We start from the raw sequence: 19186 nt of genomic DNA on the forward strand, positions 1-19186 counted from the left end.
AGGAGGGCAATAAATTAATTAAAAGCCTGCTATGTGCTATGTAGTAAGCAGTTTATAAATATCATCTCATTTGATCCTCATAATAACTCTACAGGGTAGATCAGGGGTTGGCAATCTTTTTGACCGTGAGAGCCATAAATGCCACATTTTTTAAAATGTAATTTCATGAGAGGCATACAGTGCTCACAGTGCGGCTCCTGTAACAGCGCCTGAAAAAAAATTGACTTTATGGCTCCTGCAGAAAGAGCCATATCTGGCCCTCAAAAGAGCCAGATATGGCTCGAGAGCCATATGTTGCCAACCTCTGGGGTAGATACTATTATTATTCCCATTTTACAGTTCAGGAAGCTGAGACAGACAGACAAGGACATACAGTTCATAACCATCTGAAGCTGAATTAGAATTCAGATCTTCATGACTCCAGAGCCCAACACTATACCTTCTGCACCACCTCGCTACCTCTTCTTAAAACACATATATAGTTAAAATAATTCCCCTTTCTCTCCATTCCTCTTATTTCCCAAGATACTGATCTTCTGTAGCGCTGTAAGATTGAGAAAGGTAGAATAGCCTAAGGAAGAGAACTTTATATATGTGTAACATATATATAAATGTGTACATTATATATTACTGTCATATTATATGTGTGTATATTTCTAGTTCTTGAAAGAGTTTGGTTGGGGAAATGCTGTTTGGTACTAGAGCTTAACATTGCTTGCTCTTTGACATAAAGATGCCATTGAACATTGTATCTAGTACAGTATCTTCACCAGGATGCTGTTACCTAGGTGGGACACTGAGTAGCATTTGAGAATCCTGTAGGAAGCAGCTGGGTGGCTCAGTGGATAGAAAGCCAAGCCTGGACCTTGTGGTCCTGGGTTCAAATTTGGCCTCAGATACTTGCTAATCATACTCCAGTATGACACTGGACAAAACCCTTAACCCCAATTGCCTAGCCCTTAACCACTCATCTTCCTTGGAACTGATACTTCATGTCATTTCTAAGATAGAAGGTTTTAGAATTAGAAAATTTTTAAATAGAATTCCTGCCCTCAAAGAATTTGCTATCTTATGGGGGCATAAAACACAAACAGAAAAAAACTGTAATACATATTTTCTGGCAAATGCATTAGAAAGGTGCAAATTAAAAGTTAGCCATAAACTTAGAGAGGAGAAGTTCAGTTGTAAACCACTGAGCCATTCATGAAGGAGGAAACGTTTTTTAGGTCTAAAGGAATCCAGCACAGAGGAAGGGTGGGAGGATCCACTTTGACTGAAGGGGAACAGTATGAAATTAGGTCTGAAAAATAGAGCAATACCAGATATGGGAGACGATAAAATCTGAAATGCCAGACAAGAGAGTTTTGGCTTTTCTCAAGCAACAGGGAGCTGCTGAAGGTTTGAGCAGAGCGCTCATCTGACCCGATCTCTATATAAGAAAGATTATTCTAGTAGTGTTTAAAAAGATGTTAATAGAGATGGGTAAGAGCAAGGAGATCTGGTGTTGACAGGAGAAATGGGAAAAGGTTTTTGCAACCAGGTGATGACGAAGGAGGTGGCAATGGGAAATGTGGAAAGGGGAAATGGGAGAAATAGGGAGATGGTGTCAATAGGACATCATGTATGAGAGGGAAGAAGGAAGAGTCCAGAGGTATATGAACAATTACAAGCATGGGAGAATGAATGATTGGTTTCTACCAGAGGTAGAAATAGTAAAGTCAGAAAGAAAACTTTTGAAATACTACTGCTTGTCAGTCTTAGAACTCTCTTTTTTTCCCAGTCTTTATTCCAACCAACATTTTAGTAAAATCACTTTTAAATATCAAACACAAGGTTTTTTTTAAGTGGAGTTTATAACTGCTCTGAATCATATAGATGCTATAATATAATGGATATTTGTGCTTTGCACAGTTTAATGAACTCTCCAGGAAGTTTTGGAGTAAAGCCAAATATGTGATCACTTTTCCTGCAGGGCTTGCATTTTCTGTAAAGTTCTTAAAAGGCCTACTGTGAACAAATAGATAAAAGCCCTGTGAGAGACAATAACTATGCACTGATTTTCAGTTTTCTCTATTGTCTTTATCTGTAGAATAGGAATGAACTCGTGGAATCCTGCCCCAGATTAATGATGACAATGATTTGGTGTGTCACAAGATCTTGTATTCTAATTGAAACATGTGGGTATCTTACAGATCATCCAGGGTTCTATTACAGTCCTGAGAAAGACATAAAGACATTTTCCAGTTCAAAGGAAGGCACTGTTCCCCATCGCCTAAGAAGAAAATCTGGTAAATTGGATATTTTACTCTTTAATATCAAAATCTGACAAAGTGCCAGGCAGGCATGAAGTATCCACTGAGGCTCTCTGGTATAGAGTAAGGTATTCTACACCCTAATGACTGTTGGAGGACTTCAGAACTATAGTCATTCTACCTAAACAGTAGTGCCTAAGATTACATCTTACAACCTAAATTGGAGAGATTTATAAATTAACACCAGACCTTCTAGCTTTTAATCTCCTTTCTGTGCGTCTGACCTTCTAAAGTTCCATAAACAACATATATCTCAAGGTATTTTTGACAACAATTTCAAAATAGATGGATTTATTTCACTTTTATTGTGTGAGTGAAGAACAACACTTCATTCAGCCCTCACTACCAAATATGCTTATTCTTGAAATGTATAGAAACTTTTTGCACTCCTGAAAGTCAGGAATCAAAAAATTTGAGAGCCTGATGCTAAAAACCATGTTATATTCATTGGTGGTAATTTTGCTTTTGACATACTTTATTCAAAATCTTGGAATTTGCCTAAACAAACAGTCTAAAGAGTAGAAATAACTGTTATTTGATAGCTTTCCTTCTTCTTGCCCAGTATTCATCTATCATTAACTCAGAATGGCAGCCAACATTTCAGATGGTAGGTTTCAAAGAGATGATGTTTAGATAGATGGAAAATATGCAAATAGATGTAGAATTTTTTAAGTACATTTATTTGCTAAACAGCATTTTAATGAAATTCTTAGAGCCAGATCATTACCCTTTCTTATGAGATGGTGAATACTTAGAACTCTCAGAGTCAGTATCTTTTAGACCTAAAAGGAATGAATACATTCTCCTGAAATTTTAAAAAGTGTAGTCAGTCTTTTATTTTTAATTTTTATTGACACCTTTTGTTTTTATATCAACTTCATTTCTGAATATCTACCACCAACCCCTGGCTCCCCAACTCAGGAAGTTAACCCTAGTAACAAAGAACAAAAAAAAATTAGAGGGGGAAAAAAGTTGTGTCAAACTAACCATCCTACTCTGACATCATTGTATGTAGTTTTCTATAACTATTGTCCCCCACCACCTTAGTCAAGAAGGGGAGAAGGCATCAAATGCTTTGCTTTTTAAGTAACCTGAAAATTTAAAGCCTGGTATTGAAAGTGTGATTAGCAGAGTATGTTGGGTAATCTATCTAAAAAAATAATTTGCATTTCTTCCTTTTTTCTCAACAGTGTTGAGTTTCATTTGGAATAACTTGGAAGTATAATCAAATTAAGAAATACAATTTGTTCAGCCTTTTGAAAACTATTATCCTTTTGCTTAGCCAAAATATCTCTTCCAGTCTGCTTACTTATAGAAGGACTAACTTAACTTTTTCTTCCTCTTGCTTTTTAAGTCCAGTATTCTTTCTACCATACCACTGGTTAAGAGTTATCTATTATCATCTGTCTTCAGCAGATCATTCAGAAAAATCTGTGGGGAAGCCCAAGTGATGATAGCTTCCTTCAGTTTTAAAAGTCACTAATTTCCTTGAAGTACCCAAGTGCAATCTCTCCACCAGTCAGCCTAGACTTTTTTCTCAAACTCCTTCTAATATTTGGTCAGTTTGAAACATCAGGCAGGTAAATCTGAGAAATGGAACATACCAAGGTCTCATTGATATTTATTAATCACTTTGTTGGGGATACAAAAGCAAAAGAGCACCAAATATATAGATAGATAAATAAATACAGCATTTTTAAATTTTAAGTCCAGTCATATTTTATTTTTTCCAATTACATGAAAAAGCAATTTTTAACATTTGTTTTCTAACATTTTAAGTTCCAAATTCTCTCCCTCCTCTTTTCCCCTTCTCACCATCGCCCTGAGAAAGCAAACAGTTTAATATAGGCTGTACATGTGCTAACATCAACACACTTTCAAAATAAATACAAAATCATGTTGGGAGGGAGAATACTAACAACAAGGAGAATCGGGAAAAGCCTCATGTAGGAGGTGATAGAGGCTTATTCTGAAAAGAGCTGAGGGTTCCAGAAAGCAGATGTGAAGGGGAAGAGTATTCCAGGCATGTGGGAGCAGCCTATGCAAGGGTTTGGAGGAGTATTTTGTATGAGAACAGCAAATAGGCCAATTCTGCAGTAATATAGAGTGTATGAGAGAGAGTAAAATGAAATCAGTCTGAAAAGACAGATTGGAACAAGATTGTGAAAGGCTATGCACGTCAGACAGAGGATTATACGACAAAAGATTTTATTATACAACATGGAATATTAAGCATGTGTGTGCCTAACAAATAGAATACTGAGGATGGCCATGTTTATTCCATCAGTGATTCAGCTTGGTAAAGAAAAATCCCTTAAATTGGATCCTTAAGGTCATTTGAGGACTTATCATCTGCAGAACTAGGGAACCATTCACTGATGTCCCCTAGAGCTCTGGGATTCTGTGGTCCCTTTAGTCTGAGTTTTTGGTATAGTGGGTGAAATGACTTCATGTTTCACATATCTGATGTGGACAATGCTGACCTGTTTGTCTGACAAGTCTTTCAGATTTCTGCCAAAGTTAGACCTGTATTTTTGTTAAATATTTCCAAGCAGCCCCTTTTAAGTCTAATGACCTACATCAGCTACTTATTTTCTATTTATCCTGTATATAGTTAATTAGAATGGATTTGTTTGCCCATTATCTCCCCCATTAAAATGTAAGCCCCTTGAATGTCTTTGTCTTTTTAACTCTGTATCCCCAGCACTTAGCACTGTGCCTGGCACATAGTAGACATTTAATAAATGTTTATTGATTTGATATGCATGTAAATAAGAGTAGGCCAATGAGTGATTACTTTTTCTAAAGCATAGCATTTTTCATGAAAGTGATAATGGCTTTTTTTTTTCCAGAACCTTCCTCTAGAGTGCATAAGGTTTTGAAATCCAGTGGTGAGTCAGAAAGTCTAACTATTGTATTTATTCACAATTTTTAAAAACTTTTTTGGTCCAACTCTGTAATTTCATCTGTTTAAGGAAACTTGGGTCCTCAAGACTGCCCCCCCCACAACAATTCAGTTCATCTGTAATTTATAAATTTGTGATTTATTGCCTTAGTGGGATGCTAGGAGCACTGAGAAATTAACTCATATGCTCAAGATCACATAATTAGCATTGATGAGGAAAGACTTTAATCTAGATATTTCTGACTCCAAAACTGGTCCTCTATTGGTTAAGCCATGCTGCCTCTTTTCTTTAGTGATAGGGATTAGACCTATGAGTTTCTTTGGTGTCCAGAGTCTTCCCAGATGAGGAAACTCTCTGTACCATTGCAGGTCAGCAGCTAATTTCCACATCTTAGAATCTTAGAGATCTGTTCAGAGATCTGAGAAATCAAATGACTTGCCCAAAGTCATATATCCAGTATGTCTCTAAGGTGGGATTTAGATCCTCCTGGCTTCCAGGCGAGCTTCAACTTCACTCTGTCATGATTGCATTGAAAAGTGAAGTTGAGGGCATCATCTATTGTGCTTCAACTGAAGTAACAAAATACAGAAATAGTAAGCATCCTCTTAGAAAAATGAAGTGAAAAAAATGTAACTATAAAAGGAAACTATATTTTGCTGAAAGGAAGCATAATGAATTAATATAAGTACTAAATATATTACCCAACAACAATAGAAAATTATTTCTCAGCTCTACATGGTACCTTTACAAAAAAGTGAACATGTATTAGAGTGTAAAGATGCAACAATTTTATAGAAAATTCAAAATATTAAATATATCCTGATGGACTATAATATAATAAAATAATATTCCATTTTTAAAAAATATTAAAGTTAATATACACTTAACCAACCAGGAAAAAATTCAGAGTTCCCAAGGATGTTTAACTTAATGTTTGTGGTGCATTGAATAGTATAGTGTTTACTACCAGGGTCATCAAAGTATTTCCAGAAGCTTTTGTTTAATGGGCTTTGCTAGGTGCCAGTGGATGATATAAGGGGTCATAATTAAAGACATCTGTAGTCTAATTAATATTCGCTATGATATAGCAGTTATTGAATTATTAATTTTTAATTTTTCCCCCAGAAACAACACAAGATATACAAAAGGTAAGTCTTGTTACATTTCATGCTTACTTTGTGTAATGTTTACTTTATGCACCCATGCCCTAGCTGGAGTACCAGATTACCTTCACAATACACAAAGTGCTTGCTTTAACATTGTTCCAAGCGAAGAATTAGATAATACAGTGGATAGAGAGGTGGAACTGGGCTCAGGAAGACCTGAGTTCAAATCTAGCCTTTGATACCTACTATCTATGTGACCCTGGGCCAATTGCTTAACCTTTGTCAACCTCAATTTCTTCAATTGTAAAATGAGAATAATACCACCTACCTCCCAATTTTGTCATAAGGATCAAATGGGATAATATTTATAATTTTCATAGTACCTGGCATGTAGTAGGCACATAATAAATGCTTCTTTCATTTCTTCCTCCTTCTCTTCCTTCCTTATTCCTTCCCTCCCTTCTTTATTTCCTTCTTTTCTCCCTTCCTCCCTCCTTTCATTTCTTTTCCCTTCCTCCCTTCCCTTCCTTTCTTCTTTCCTCCTTTCTCCCTTCTTTTCTTCTTCCCTTCCTCTCTTCATTCCTTTTCTTATACCTCCCTCATCTCTCTTAACCATCTTTGGGTGCTCTTCTTGCTAATTCCAAGTTCTAGGATCCACCATAACTGCATTCCTATGATATATCCCACAGTGTATTCTAGTTAGTGGCTACCTTATTTCAAGGTATTATGTCTACAAAATTTTAACATGATTTAACATGTTTAAAAAGTGTCTCCTCTCAAAGAAACTTGAAGTCTTTGTTTATTCTGAGTATGAATGACTACTCTGTGGAGCCACCTTCTAGGGACAAGTTCCTTCTGTTGCCATTTGGACTGTAGAGAAGTGTCAAATAAAGACATGGCATCACAATGTGATTCTAAGTTTCTCTTCTTAGAAAAGGGAGTAAGAAACAAGAAATATTACCATCTGTTCTTTGTAAATACAAATATGATACTGGGAAGTCACAAATCCAAATTTCTTATTACTGTTCCCTTCACTGTGTAATCTAGAATTGCTAATCCCATTATGGCAGCGGAGAAATTGGGCTGATTGAAGAATCCTTGGAAACTTTCTGTTTGTGACTTCTGTGTTATTCAAAATAGAATTTAAGTTATTCATTCTCTTTTGCTTTCTTTCAAACATTAATTCTCTAGACTTCTAATATAAGGATATTGTAAATGTTAGAGAGCTGTCCTGATTCTACTGCCTCAATTAAATTAAAGAGGTTTATTAGTGAGATTGATGGCCAGGAAGGCAGCTTCTGGTGGAAATCTGCCTACCTAACATTACAAAAAGTGGGAGTTTTACTGAGATTGACACTGTGACTGGCAAGGGCAGGTGAATCTGGAGGGAAGGACCTGAGGTTAAAGAAGTTGTTTATCAGGAGATATGCAGATCTCAGAAGGGTAGAACACAAATGCCATCTTTATCTCTTTATCAGTGGTCATCAGGTATGGCTTTCTCTGACCAGACCAGTTTAGGGTAATCCTTTTTTTGTCACCTGAAACTTCTGGGTTTTCTGGTTAATAGTAACTAGTTCTCTCTTGTTCCTTCCTCTTGACACAATCTTTTTTATTATTATTAATTTTTATTATTATTTTTCATACTAGCCCTCTCTTTTAAGCTTAAACTCTAAATGTAGGGACTACTCATAGGCCCAGTTCTACTCTGTTCAACAAAGGTACTTGGACCTGCTTGGTTTCTGGCCTTGGCCTGTTCTTCCTACCTTAGACAAAATTTTGGCCTCACAACTCTGGGAGGTTCATCATATTAATACCAAATTTAGTGTAGATCCTCATTTGGTATAGGTTTCAACACTCCAAGATCAAGAATTATATGTTTTAATTTATTGGGGATTTTAATATATTGAACATATTAAAGATCCAATTGGCATGACTCTTTAAAAAATAATGATTCATTTAAAGATATAACATAATTGGATTATAATTATTATAGATTACTTATCCACTTTATTTTCTTGGTCATGACTTTCAGGTAGTTGAATAATTCTTAAATTATCTCTCCTAGGTCTATTTTCTAAGTCAATTGTTTTTTCAATGAGATATTTCATATTTTCTTCTATTTTTTCATTCTTTTGATTTTGTTTTATTGTTTCATGATGTCTTGTGAAGTCATTAGCTTCTGTTTGTCCAATTCTAATTTTTTAAAACTGGATTTCTTCAAAGACCTTTTGATCCTCCTTTTCCATTTCGTCTATTCTTTTCATGGAACTGTTTTCTTCAGTGGATTTTTTTTGCCTCTTTTTCCAGTAGGTCAATTCTGGTTTTTTTTTCCTTCATTGTATTTTTGTGCTTCTTTTCCATTTGACCAATTTTGCTTTTTAAGCTGTTGTTTTCTTTTTCCCATTTTTGTTCAATCTGTCTTGCTTTATTTTTAAATTTCTTGTTTTAGTTCTTCCAGAGCATGAGCCCAATTCCTGGTTTGTTTGTTATTGTTGGTTTTTTTTTTGGGGGGGGGGAGATTGGTTTGAGGTTTTGCTTATACTTCTTTGAATCCCAACATCCTCTGTTGGTTCTGCTCTTTTTCCCATAGAAGCTTTCCAGAATCACATGCTTTTTCAGTTATTTATTCGTTTTCCCAGCCTTTTGTTTTTTCACCTGTGGGTTATAGGCTACTTGCCAATTCTCTCTCCTCTCCTGGTTTACTGGGTTAGGGCAGTTGAGTTAATCTGCCCTGGGGCTAAATCCTCAATGGAGCCAACTGCAAAGGCCCAAAGTTGCCCAGCCAGATGGACCCCTGGGCCTCCCTTCCAGCTATTGTCAGGTCCTGGGACCTCAAGGGGTGGGTCTGAGATGCTCCTCCACCAGGGTAGCCCCCATTCTGGGATCTCAATGTCAGCCTACACCCAATTACAGAACCCCCAGCAGTGGGCAGGGGGGTGGTCATCCAGGACTCCTCTGTGTGCAATTTTACTTCCAGTCTCACCTTATCCTATGAAAATCAATTCTCTCTACCTGCCTTTCTAGTTGTGTTAGTGGGAGAGCCCTGGGGCTCTGTCTTGCTGTTGGGTTTAGGTTCCTATCTTTTTGAAGTGCTTTTTAAAGATTGATATGGAAGGATAGTCAGAGCAGTTTCAGCTTTTGCTACTACTAGGCTGCCATCTTAATTCCATACCACCAACACTACCACTTCCACCACCACTTTATTTTCTTAAAGGAGATTTGTGTGAAAGGAAACCTGTTCCTCCCAGGCAGCCAATCATGATCATCACATAACTATTCATTAGTAGAAGTCTAGTCTTTCTCCCTTCCATAGGATCAAATACAAAATTCTCTATTGGTATTTAAGCCCATTCATATATAGCCTACTCTCCCCACCTCCCTTTCCAGGCTTCTTACCCCTAAACCCTTTCATTCTTCACTATTCCTGAAATAAGAACTTTCTCGATGCCAAATATTTTCTCTTTTTTGTTTTGTTTTGTTTTAAACCCATACCTTCTATCTTAGAATCAATACTAAGGATTGGTTCCAAGGCAGAAGAACAGTAAGGGCAAGACAGTGGGTGTTAAGCAGCTTGCCCACTGTCACCCAGCTAGGAAGTGACTGAGACCAGATCTGAGCCCAGAGACCTCCCATATCCAGGGTTGGCTATCTCTCCAATGTCTATACACTCTTCATCTACAAGCTGCCTCTGACTCACAGTATTTTCCTTGGCTGTCCCACATGCCTAGAATGTCTTCCATCTTCACCTCTACCTTCTACCATCACTGGCTTCTTTCAAATCTCAACTAAAATCCCACCTTCTAAAGCAGCCTTTCCCAATCCCTCCTCTCTCCATAAATATTTTCTTATTTATCTTTTATATAACTCATTTGTTCTTAGTTATTTACCCCATTGAATTTTGAGTTCCTTGTGGGCAGAGGCTTTTGCCTTTCCTTATATTACTAGCACTTAGCATAATGCTTGGAATTTAGTAGAATCTTAACAAATGATTACTGCCTGACCGACTGATTGATTTATATGTCCTCAGTGAAGGGAAGTAAGAAGGGGAGTTAATTTTACCAGAGCACCCTAGATAGCATATTTCAAGGTTTAACCTATAGCACTTTAATTGGCCTATAGCACTAATCAGGATGAAAGTCTCAGTTTTGATACTATTAAACAGATATACAGAAATAAATACAAATGAGGAGGAAATGAGAGCAGGTAGCCTCTCTTCTCAAGACTTAAATTCTATCTTTTGCCCTTTACCTCAATCAGAAAACAGTGAACCAGAGCAGTATGGCTTTACTTATTACCAGTGATTGAAAAGTATATTAAAAATAGGTATTCATTAGTAATAGTCTAATCTTTCTCCTTCCTGGAGGGCATGCAACAAAATTCCCAACAGGAATCAAAAGGAGGGATAAAAAGATTAAATAACTTGTTGCTGAAAATGTTGAAAAGCAGAGAATTGTTGAAAATGAAATGCTCTTAGGTTGTAAGCAAATTCTCAAATGCACAATAGAAAATTTTAACCTAAATCCTTCTTAATGATGTGTTTGATATAATTTCTCTGCTTCTAAAGTAAATAGTGTCAGAAAAAATTTTTAATAAATTAAAGCAGTGATTCCCAAAGTTGGCACTACCACCCCTGGTGGGTGCTACAGTGATCCAGGGGAGTGGTGATGGCCACAGGTGTATTTATCTTTCTTATTAATTGCTATTAAAATTTTTAAAAAAATTTATTTCCAGGGGGCTAAGTAATATTTTTTTCTGGAAAGGGAGCGGTAGGCCAAAAAAGTTTGGGAACCACTGAATTAAAGGATATAGTATGACTGTTATTTCAGCCCAGGCACAATCACTTGGAAAGATATTTCAGTGATGGCTTGTCATGTTATTCTAATATCTAAAAGTATTTAAGTCTTTTGTCATCAAAAGACCTACATGGTGATGGATTTGGCAGTTATGAGAGAAGGAAGGAAGAAAGGAAGGGAAGGAAAGAGAAGAGAAGAAAAGAGAAGGGAGGGAAAGGAAGGAGGGAGGGATGAAAAGAAAGAAATTAAACACCTGTGATATGCCAATTACTGTGTTAACCAATTCACAAATATTATCTCATTTGAGGGTGCAGCTGGGTGGCTCAGTGGATTGAGAGCCAGGCCTAGAGACGGGAGGTCCTAGTTTCAAATCTGGCCTCAGACACTTCCCAGCTGTGTGACCCTGGCCAAGTCACTTAACCCCAAATGCCTAGCCCTTACTGCTCTTCTGCCTTAGAACCAATACACAGTATTGATTCTAAGATGGATGGTAAGGGTTTAAAAAAAAATAAAATAAATTTAATTTTTTTAAATGTTATCTCTCATTTGATCCTCAAAAAAAAAAACCCTGGGAGTTGGTATTATTATTATTCCATTTTACAGGTTAGGATTGAGGCAGGCAGAGATTAAGTGACTTGCCCAGAGTCATTCAACTAAATATGAGTCTGAGGATTTGAACCCAAGTCTTCCTGACTCAAGGACCTTCTATCCACTGAGCCACCAGCCTGCCTCTAAAAGCTTTTATTATTGCACAGGGCAACTAGGTAAGTTAGATAGGGCTTGTAGATTTAGAATTAGGAGGAACTAAATATCATCGTATCAATCCTCTTTATTTTACATAGGAAGAAACTGAGATCCAAGGAACTTGTCCAAAATCAAACAAATAGCATGTGGTAGAGGCCAAGTTTTAGCCCTAAATCTGTGACTCTCAATCTATCAGTCTTCCAAATAAAAATCCTAACAAAAGTAACAACAGCATCATTTATCACTTTGAGGTCTGCAAAGTGCTTCACAAATACTAGTTTATTTTATCCTCATAACAACCATGAGAGGGAGAGGGCTACTACTAACCCTGTTTTACAGCTAAAGAGACCAGGGTTAAATGACTTGCCCAAGGTAGCACAGCTAATAAGTGTCTGAGCCTGGATTACAACTCAGGTCTTCCTGATTCCAGGCCCAGTAGTCTGTCCACTGTACCATCTAAATGTCTTGAGTTCTCTTTAAGTCCTCCCTCATTTTCTATGAATTTATTATACTGCTGTTAGAAAAAAAATGAGTTATAGCACCTTTCTGTTGTTTTTGTTTTTAAATCCTTACCTTCTGCCTTAGAATCAATCCTGTGTAATGGTTCCAAGGCAGAAGAGTGGTGACGGCTAAGCAATGGGGGTTAAGTGACTTGCCCAGGGTCACACAGCTAGAAAGTGTCTGAGATCAGTTTGAACCCAGGACCTCCTGTCTCTAGGCCTGGCTGTCAATCCACTGAGCCACCCAGCTGCCCCAACTTTTCTATTTTAATATCTAAAACAGAGTGATGCGGGCAAACCTTGTAAACAATCAAAACAACATGAAAACAATAACTAGTTGATTGGTATGGGGCTGCCTTTTATTAGACCTACAGTTATACAAATACAGTGGATCCCTCACCTATGGGGGAGTTCCATTCCAGAGACCCCCACGACAAGTAAAAATCCATGAAGTAGAGGCATTATATTTATTTTAATATTTATATCTATTTTAAGGCTTTATAAACCCTTCCCACTCTCCTATAAACATTTTCTAGACTTACTAACCTACAGTCACTGAGCCAATCAGTGCCCAGGATACAGAGCCCAGAACTGTGGTTGGTCATCTTTCATTCCATCAACCAATAGTGTGACCAGGATAAGTGTAACTCCACTTCCACAGAATTAGATTTTTTTTAAACCCACTATGATGACTGTATTCCTCACAACAATCTTTAGACATAGTGGAGGTCCTTGTTAGGGAGTCTCTGGACACCAAGTCCAGGTGGTTCTGTTTCCCAGCCACACTGGACTAGGTTTAAATAATGCTCAGTTTCCACAGTCATTGCCTTCCTTAGAGTTTGCTCAGAAAGAGCAAAATTTGGCAGACAGTCACCCTGGAGCTATCTGATGCATCACTAGCATCCCATTTACATTGAGGTTTTCATCCTTCCCCATGGACAAACAGAGTGAATCATGGGCAAAGTGACATCAGTTCCCTGGAGACAGAGGGCAACAACTGCCCAAACAAGCAAGATTAAAAGCATTCCTGAGAACCCCTGCCCACCCTCTCTATCTCTTTGCCTCCCTTTCCTTACCTTACCTTACCACACCTCTACCACCCTCTCCCAACCTACTTGCTTCTTGTTTCACTAGCTACTCTCTTACTATATTCTCAAAGAGAAAAGCTTGTTTTCTTGCCATAGAGTTAGCCTGAGTCATTAATTCTTTGGACAAGACACCCCAATCCTGCCCCCCTCATCAGTAGGATTTGGTGGGAGAAGGAATGGTTGGTTAAGAGCAGCAAAAAATTATTTTTATTTAAAAATAAAACCCTTAACTTCTGTCTTAAAATTAATATTAGTATCAATTCTAAGCCAGAAGAATAGTAAAGGCTTGCCCAGAGTCACACAACTAAGAGATGGCAGAGGTTAGATTTGAACTCAGCTCCTCCCAACCCAAGCCTGGCTTTCTAACCACAGAGCTACCTAGCTACCCCTCAAAACATTATTTTTAAAAGCAGTTCAATGAGATCTTCCAAATCCTTTAAGAAATGAATGCTTTTTGCAAATTTGACATCTATAGCATATTGCCATAATGATGAGCAAAGGGTTTATGCTCTAATAATTGACAAACAGTATTGACTCTTTCAGAACAATTAACTCCATGTTAAAGTACCTGATTTACTACCAGAAAGTAATTTCCTAAATGAATCATTTTGAATAGCTATAATACACATCAAATTCCATGAAGGAAAGCATCTTGATAACAAAAGACCATATTGTTTTCTTTAATAATCATAGCCTAGGGGGCAGCTGGGTAACTCAGTGGATTGAGAGCCAGGCCTAGAGACAGGAGGTCCTAGCTTCAAATCCGGCCTCAGACACTTCCCAGCTGTGTGACCCTGGGCAAGTCACTTGACCCCCATTGCCTACCCTTACCACTCTTCCACCCTATAAGTCAATACACAGAAGTTAAGGGTTTAAAATTGGAAAAAAAAATAATCATAGCCTAATTTTTGTAAGGATTTCTAGTCTACTAAAAAGCTAAATATCCATGATATTTTAAAATTTCTCTTAAAAGTTTCATTAGGTTGACTGTGGATTGCCCTGTCTCCCAACAAAGGTGTGCTTTGCCATTCCAGAAGCTCCTAATGACATTGGCCCTAGAAGATGTTTAAGGAGCCACACATAGAGTAGTTACTGGGGCTTGTACCAAGTTTCTCTGCAAATACTATGGGACTTCAGTAAGAATTAAATTTCAACTTCCATACAAATCCTTATTAGAACATAAGTATGAAATCCTTTCATGCCCACATACTCACTTTCCCTGTGTCTTGTTAATATTTAACCACCACACGTTTGAAACATTTGAAGGATCTGAGTGACATGAGGCTTAATTGAATTTTGATGCTTTATAGGCCAAATACAATGTTTTCAATTAAACTAAAAGCAATTGTCAGTACCTATTACTTGCAAGACATTCAGGGTGCTCTCAAAGTACAAAGAAATATAAGCTAGTCCCAGAACTCAATGAATTTACAATCCATTAAGAAGACAGAGTATAAATAACATTTTAATTGCATTTTGTTTGTCCCTGGTTACTTTCATTCAGCTGATGAATTTCAATCATTTTTCCAGATTTCCAAAGATGATGAAGAAGCATCTCCATCACTAATTACAGACCTTCCACGTTCAACATCGGCTGGAAATCCTCCAACACAGAGGACCTCTCAGCAAAATAATCCAGTCCTTTTGAATGTCCTGGGAGGTGGTGGTGCTGGTGTGAGAAACATCTGGACTGACCACCAGATCAGGCAAGCTCTATTTCCCAGTAGACGCTCACCTCAAGAGAATGAGGACGATGAAGATGATTACCAAATGTTTGTGCCATCATTATCTTCATCTGATTTGCATTCCACCAGGCTTTGTGAGGAGAGTAATGGTTCCAGTCGACCCTGTAGTTGGCATTTGGGACAGATGCAATCCAGAGACCCCGGGATCACCAGTTCTGGTCACAGGATTGTCCGGAGGGCCAGCAGTGCTGGTGAAAGCAATATTTGTGTACCAGAGGCACGAAATAGAGACAGTGACGATATTCAACACTCTTCACGGAGAGAGGTAGAGAGAGGTTCTAGAACAGAAAGTGATGGGAAGGCTTACTTTGATCCAGAGCTGGCCCTTCAAGATGTAGACCATGTCTATGATAATATTAGTTACGAAGATTTAAAACGGATGGGTTTTGCCAAAAGGGACGCACCTGAATATATTCCCCAGAGATCAAACATGGACTCTTTTCAAGGCATACACCATCAAAGCAGCCCAAACTTATTAATCTTCCCCCAGAAGCAAGAAGGTCAAGATAATCTCACCATGCCTGAAAAAAGAGATGGAACCTTATCTAGTAGAGATCCCTCCAACTTAAGCTCAAATGAGCTCAGCATTGCGGAGGAAAATATATATGACACTATACAGCTCCCAGATCCACCATTACTGAATTTTAAATGCAACTACCTAAAATGTGCAAAGCGGAGCAGCTTTTTAGGACTGGAAACTGACTTTGCCTGCTGTGATAGTTTGAGACCATTTGTTTCCGAAGAGAGCCTCCAGTTCAGCGAAGATGAAACACCTTACCGTCAAGCTCCTGTGGAGAATGATTATTTAAGTTTGCTGTATAGTTCTTCTAACTCTGATTCACTGTCTCACAAGTCTGTAGCTGATAAACTGTCAGAAGAAGTAGATGAAATTTGGAATGACTTGGAAAACTACATCAAGAAAAACGAAGATAAAACCAGGGACCGCCTCCTTGCTGCATTTCCTGTTAGTAAAGATGATGTCCAAGAAAGATTACATGCTGGAAGCACACCTGAACTCAGTAAAGATATAAACTATGCAATTTCTACCCTCTCCCTACCAGAAAACCCTGCTTTTCTTAAGCCTGTAAAAAATAAAGCTATGAGGTTAAGCAGGACCAATCTCCCTTTTGAAGAAGACTTGCTTTACAAAGAAAACTCATTAATGAATCTTAATAGACTTTCTCTGGCCAGTGAAATGCCTTCTATAGTGAGCCCTTGTGAATCGATTAATAGTAGTTTATCCCACACAGACCCTGAGAGTACTGACCCAAGAGTGAACAGTACAGATAAAACCAAAAGCAGAGTTTTTCTGATGGCAAGACAATACAGTCAGAAAATCAAGAAGGCTAATCAGCTTTTGAAAGTGAAAGGTCCAGAGGGAGAACAAACAGCCAGTCAGCCTCATAAATCAAGACATAAAGATCTTGCTGCCATATTGGAGGAGAAGAAGCAAGGAGGTCCTGCTATTGGTATGTTGAAAATATTTCCTTTTATTTTTTTTGAAGGAAAGATGTATGTTTAAATTAATTTAAATTTCAAACAGGAATCTACATAACCTTAAAAAAAATGACGCACCTGTGATCATGTTCTCCTATTGTTAAGCATTTTAACTTCATAGGCAAAGATGCCCAATTGCTAGAGACCTATAGTTTCTACCTATCTCCATAAACCACTTACTCATCAGAGAAGACTTCAAATAATAGCAAGATTTACACTGATGAGATTATCGTCTCTCTCTCTGTATCCAATGATTTAAGAATTTGTCATTGAAAGTGTAACTCAGTAATATGATTGTCGTAGCAAGAAAAATTTAAAGAAACCTAGGGACAACTTCTTTGGAATGTTTCTTATCAGTAGAAATTTCCTCTCTAAATGAAGTATGAGAAAGACAAAGAAAGAAAGAAATTTAGGATTTGATTCCTTAGTCTTTTCTTTGTGTATCAATTTGTCTAGAGGATTCTTATAACCGAGAGGAGCTTTGGAGACTTAGGAGAGGAAGGAGTATAGTGGGGGGAGTATATCTCAAACCAAAAGGCTTAGTTATCCTAATAAAGACTAAAAATAAAAATAAGCATCTTTTCTCAGATCTTTCCAATTGTTCTGCTCAGAAGTGTTTCAATAGTCTTCTCATTCCTCATATGTTTTAGTTAATGTTTAATTTTTTTTAAATAATCCAACTGAACTGGTTCTCTACTCTTCCACACCCTATCACATGCTTTTTTGGGCAAAGCTGGTGCCAGCGACTTGAATGATTCTCTTGTTAAACAGCTTCCTATCTTTTTCCTCCCTCATCTATACTGTCAAGAAAATAAAATTCTCCTTGTCTCCTCCCTCATAGCAGTGAAATGGATTACAACCAGGATAATATGTTATATATTGGCAGATAAGACTTCCATAATGGATTTTTTGTTTAGTTGTTTCTCTTTGTCACATGGAGAAGTGGGTGGGCACGTCTGTGATATAAAGGATAAAAAGCCAAAAACATCAATAAAACATTTTTAAGTGTCTTTAATAAGACTTTTTCAGAAGACCTCTTATGACTTGAAATGAACCTGAACTAGAATACTAGGGAATACTAGGTATCTTTTTTTTTTTTTTGGCAAAATTGGTGCCAGGGATATAAGTAATTTTCTTATTAAAGAATTACTTATCTTTTCATTAAAATGAAAAGGGTTTTTAAGGTCAAAATTTCACAGTAACTCTTCAGACCATATTTTAGTGGCAGGATATCTTTTGATATAAGGCATTAAGGCATTTTTCAATACCAGAGGATTTCTAAGATAGGATTGTCATGATCCCAAGTCAAAAAAATGTCAGTTTTCATCTTTAGTGGCTAATTTAATATATTAAAGACAAGCTTCCAAAACAAAAGCCTGTTTCTTAGTGACCTAGAAGATTTGATCATGTTGGTCCCATCAATATTCCTCCTTGGAGATTCATTTCTGTTTGTCTCTTTGAGAGGGATTAAGGGAGATGAAAATGGGAGTTTCTGAATAATTCTATCAGCTTTTTGAAAGGAGTAAGCTCTAGTCAGATGCCTGCTAGATTTTTACTTTCAGACACAAGAAAGAATTTCCTTGGAAGTTAAGATTGTAAGAACTCTGGAGCAAGATATAACTGAGGAATGTTACTGAATCACTTTCTTTGAGATTCCTAAAAAAACAGCATGACAGAATAGAAGATAGAATTAGAGTACAAAACAGAATACATGGTTTTAAGTTCCAACTCTGTTGCTTGTGTGTGGCCTTTGGCAAGTCACTTAACTATTCTGAACCTCAGTTCAGCTTCTATAAATTAGGAACATTAATAATATTAATAACTCATCTACCTGTCTTAAAGGATGTTTTGAGGCTCAAATGAGACAGGATGTATAGAAAGACTTTGTGACTTGCCAAGTGCAATATTTGTGAAAGGTGGTATAATTTTTAAAAGAAATTACTTGTCGAGGCATCTAGGTGGCACAGTGTATGGAGCACCAGGCCTAAAGTTAGAAGAACCTTGGTTCAAATTTGGCCTCAGACACACTTTATGATCCTGGGCAAGTCACTTAACCCCAATTGACTAGCCCTTGCTATTCTTCTGTCTTAGAAGCAATACTGAAATAGAAGATAAAGGGTTTTTTAAAAAAGAATAGAAAAAGGAAGAAGGAAGGAAGGAAGGGAGGGAGGGAGGAAAGGAAGGAAGGAAGGAAGGAAGGAAGGAAGGAAGGAAGGAAGGAAGGAAGGAAGGAAGGAAGGAAGGAAGGAAGGAAGGAAGATAGATAGATTAATTATCATAGATACCTTAGGTATTACCTCTGAACCTTTGACTTTAGAAACTGGATAATTTCTTAGAGGCTTCTTTGCCAGATGAATCAACGTAGTTAAATCTGATTTCTCTTTTCCAAATCTAGCAGTAATAGAAAATAATTTATTTAAATACAGAGAAAATAACTGAGTTCTTCCCCACAAGTCTAGGTAATAAATGGTGACTCAAAAGAGATCTGCGCCATG

General features: G+C 37.3%; 1 protein-coding gene across 3 annotated transcripts in view; it reads left to right on the top strand.

Moving 5' to 3' along the window:
- Positions 1-19186, top strand: part of PLEKHG1 (pleckstrin homology and RhoGEF domain containing G1) — a 103707-nt gene that overhangs the window by 77120 nt on the left and 7401 nt on the right. For 2 of the 3 annotated variants that reach the window (XM_044671675.1, XM_044671677.1), the window contains 4 exons: positions 2193-2288; positions 5165-5203; positions 6344-6370; positions 14990-16663. In XM_044671675.1, the coding sequence (XP_044527610.1) occupies positions 2193-2288; positions 5165-5203; positions 6344-6370; positions 14990-16663 (1836 nt within the window). The remainder of the gene's footprint in view (positions 1-2192; positions 2289-5164; positions 5204-6343; positions 6371-14989; positions 16664-19186) is intronic. The other variant, XM_044671676.1, reaches the window with a different exon arrangement.

The sequence above is a fragment of the Gracilinanus agilis genome, chromosome 4 (genome assembly GCF_016433145.1).
Source record: "Gracilinanus agilis isolate LMUSP501 chromosome 4, AgileGrace, whole genome shotgun sequence".
NCBI lineage: Eukaryota > Metazoa > Chordata > Mammalia > Didelphimorphia > Didelphidae > Gracilinanus > Gracilinanus agilis.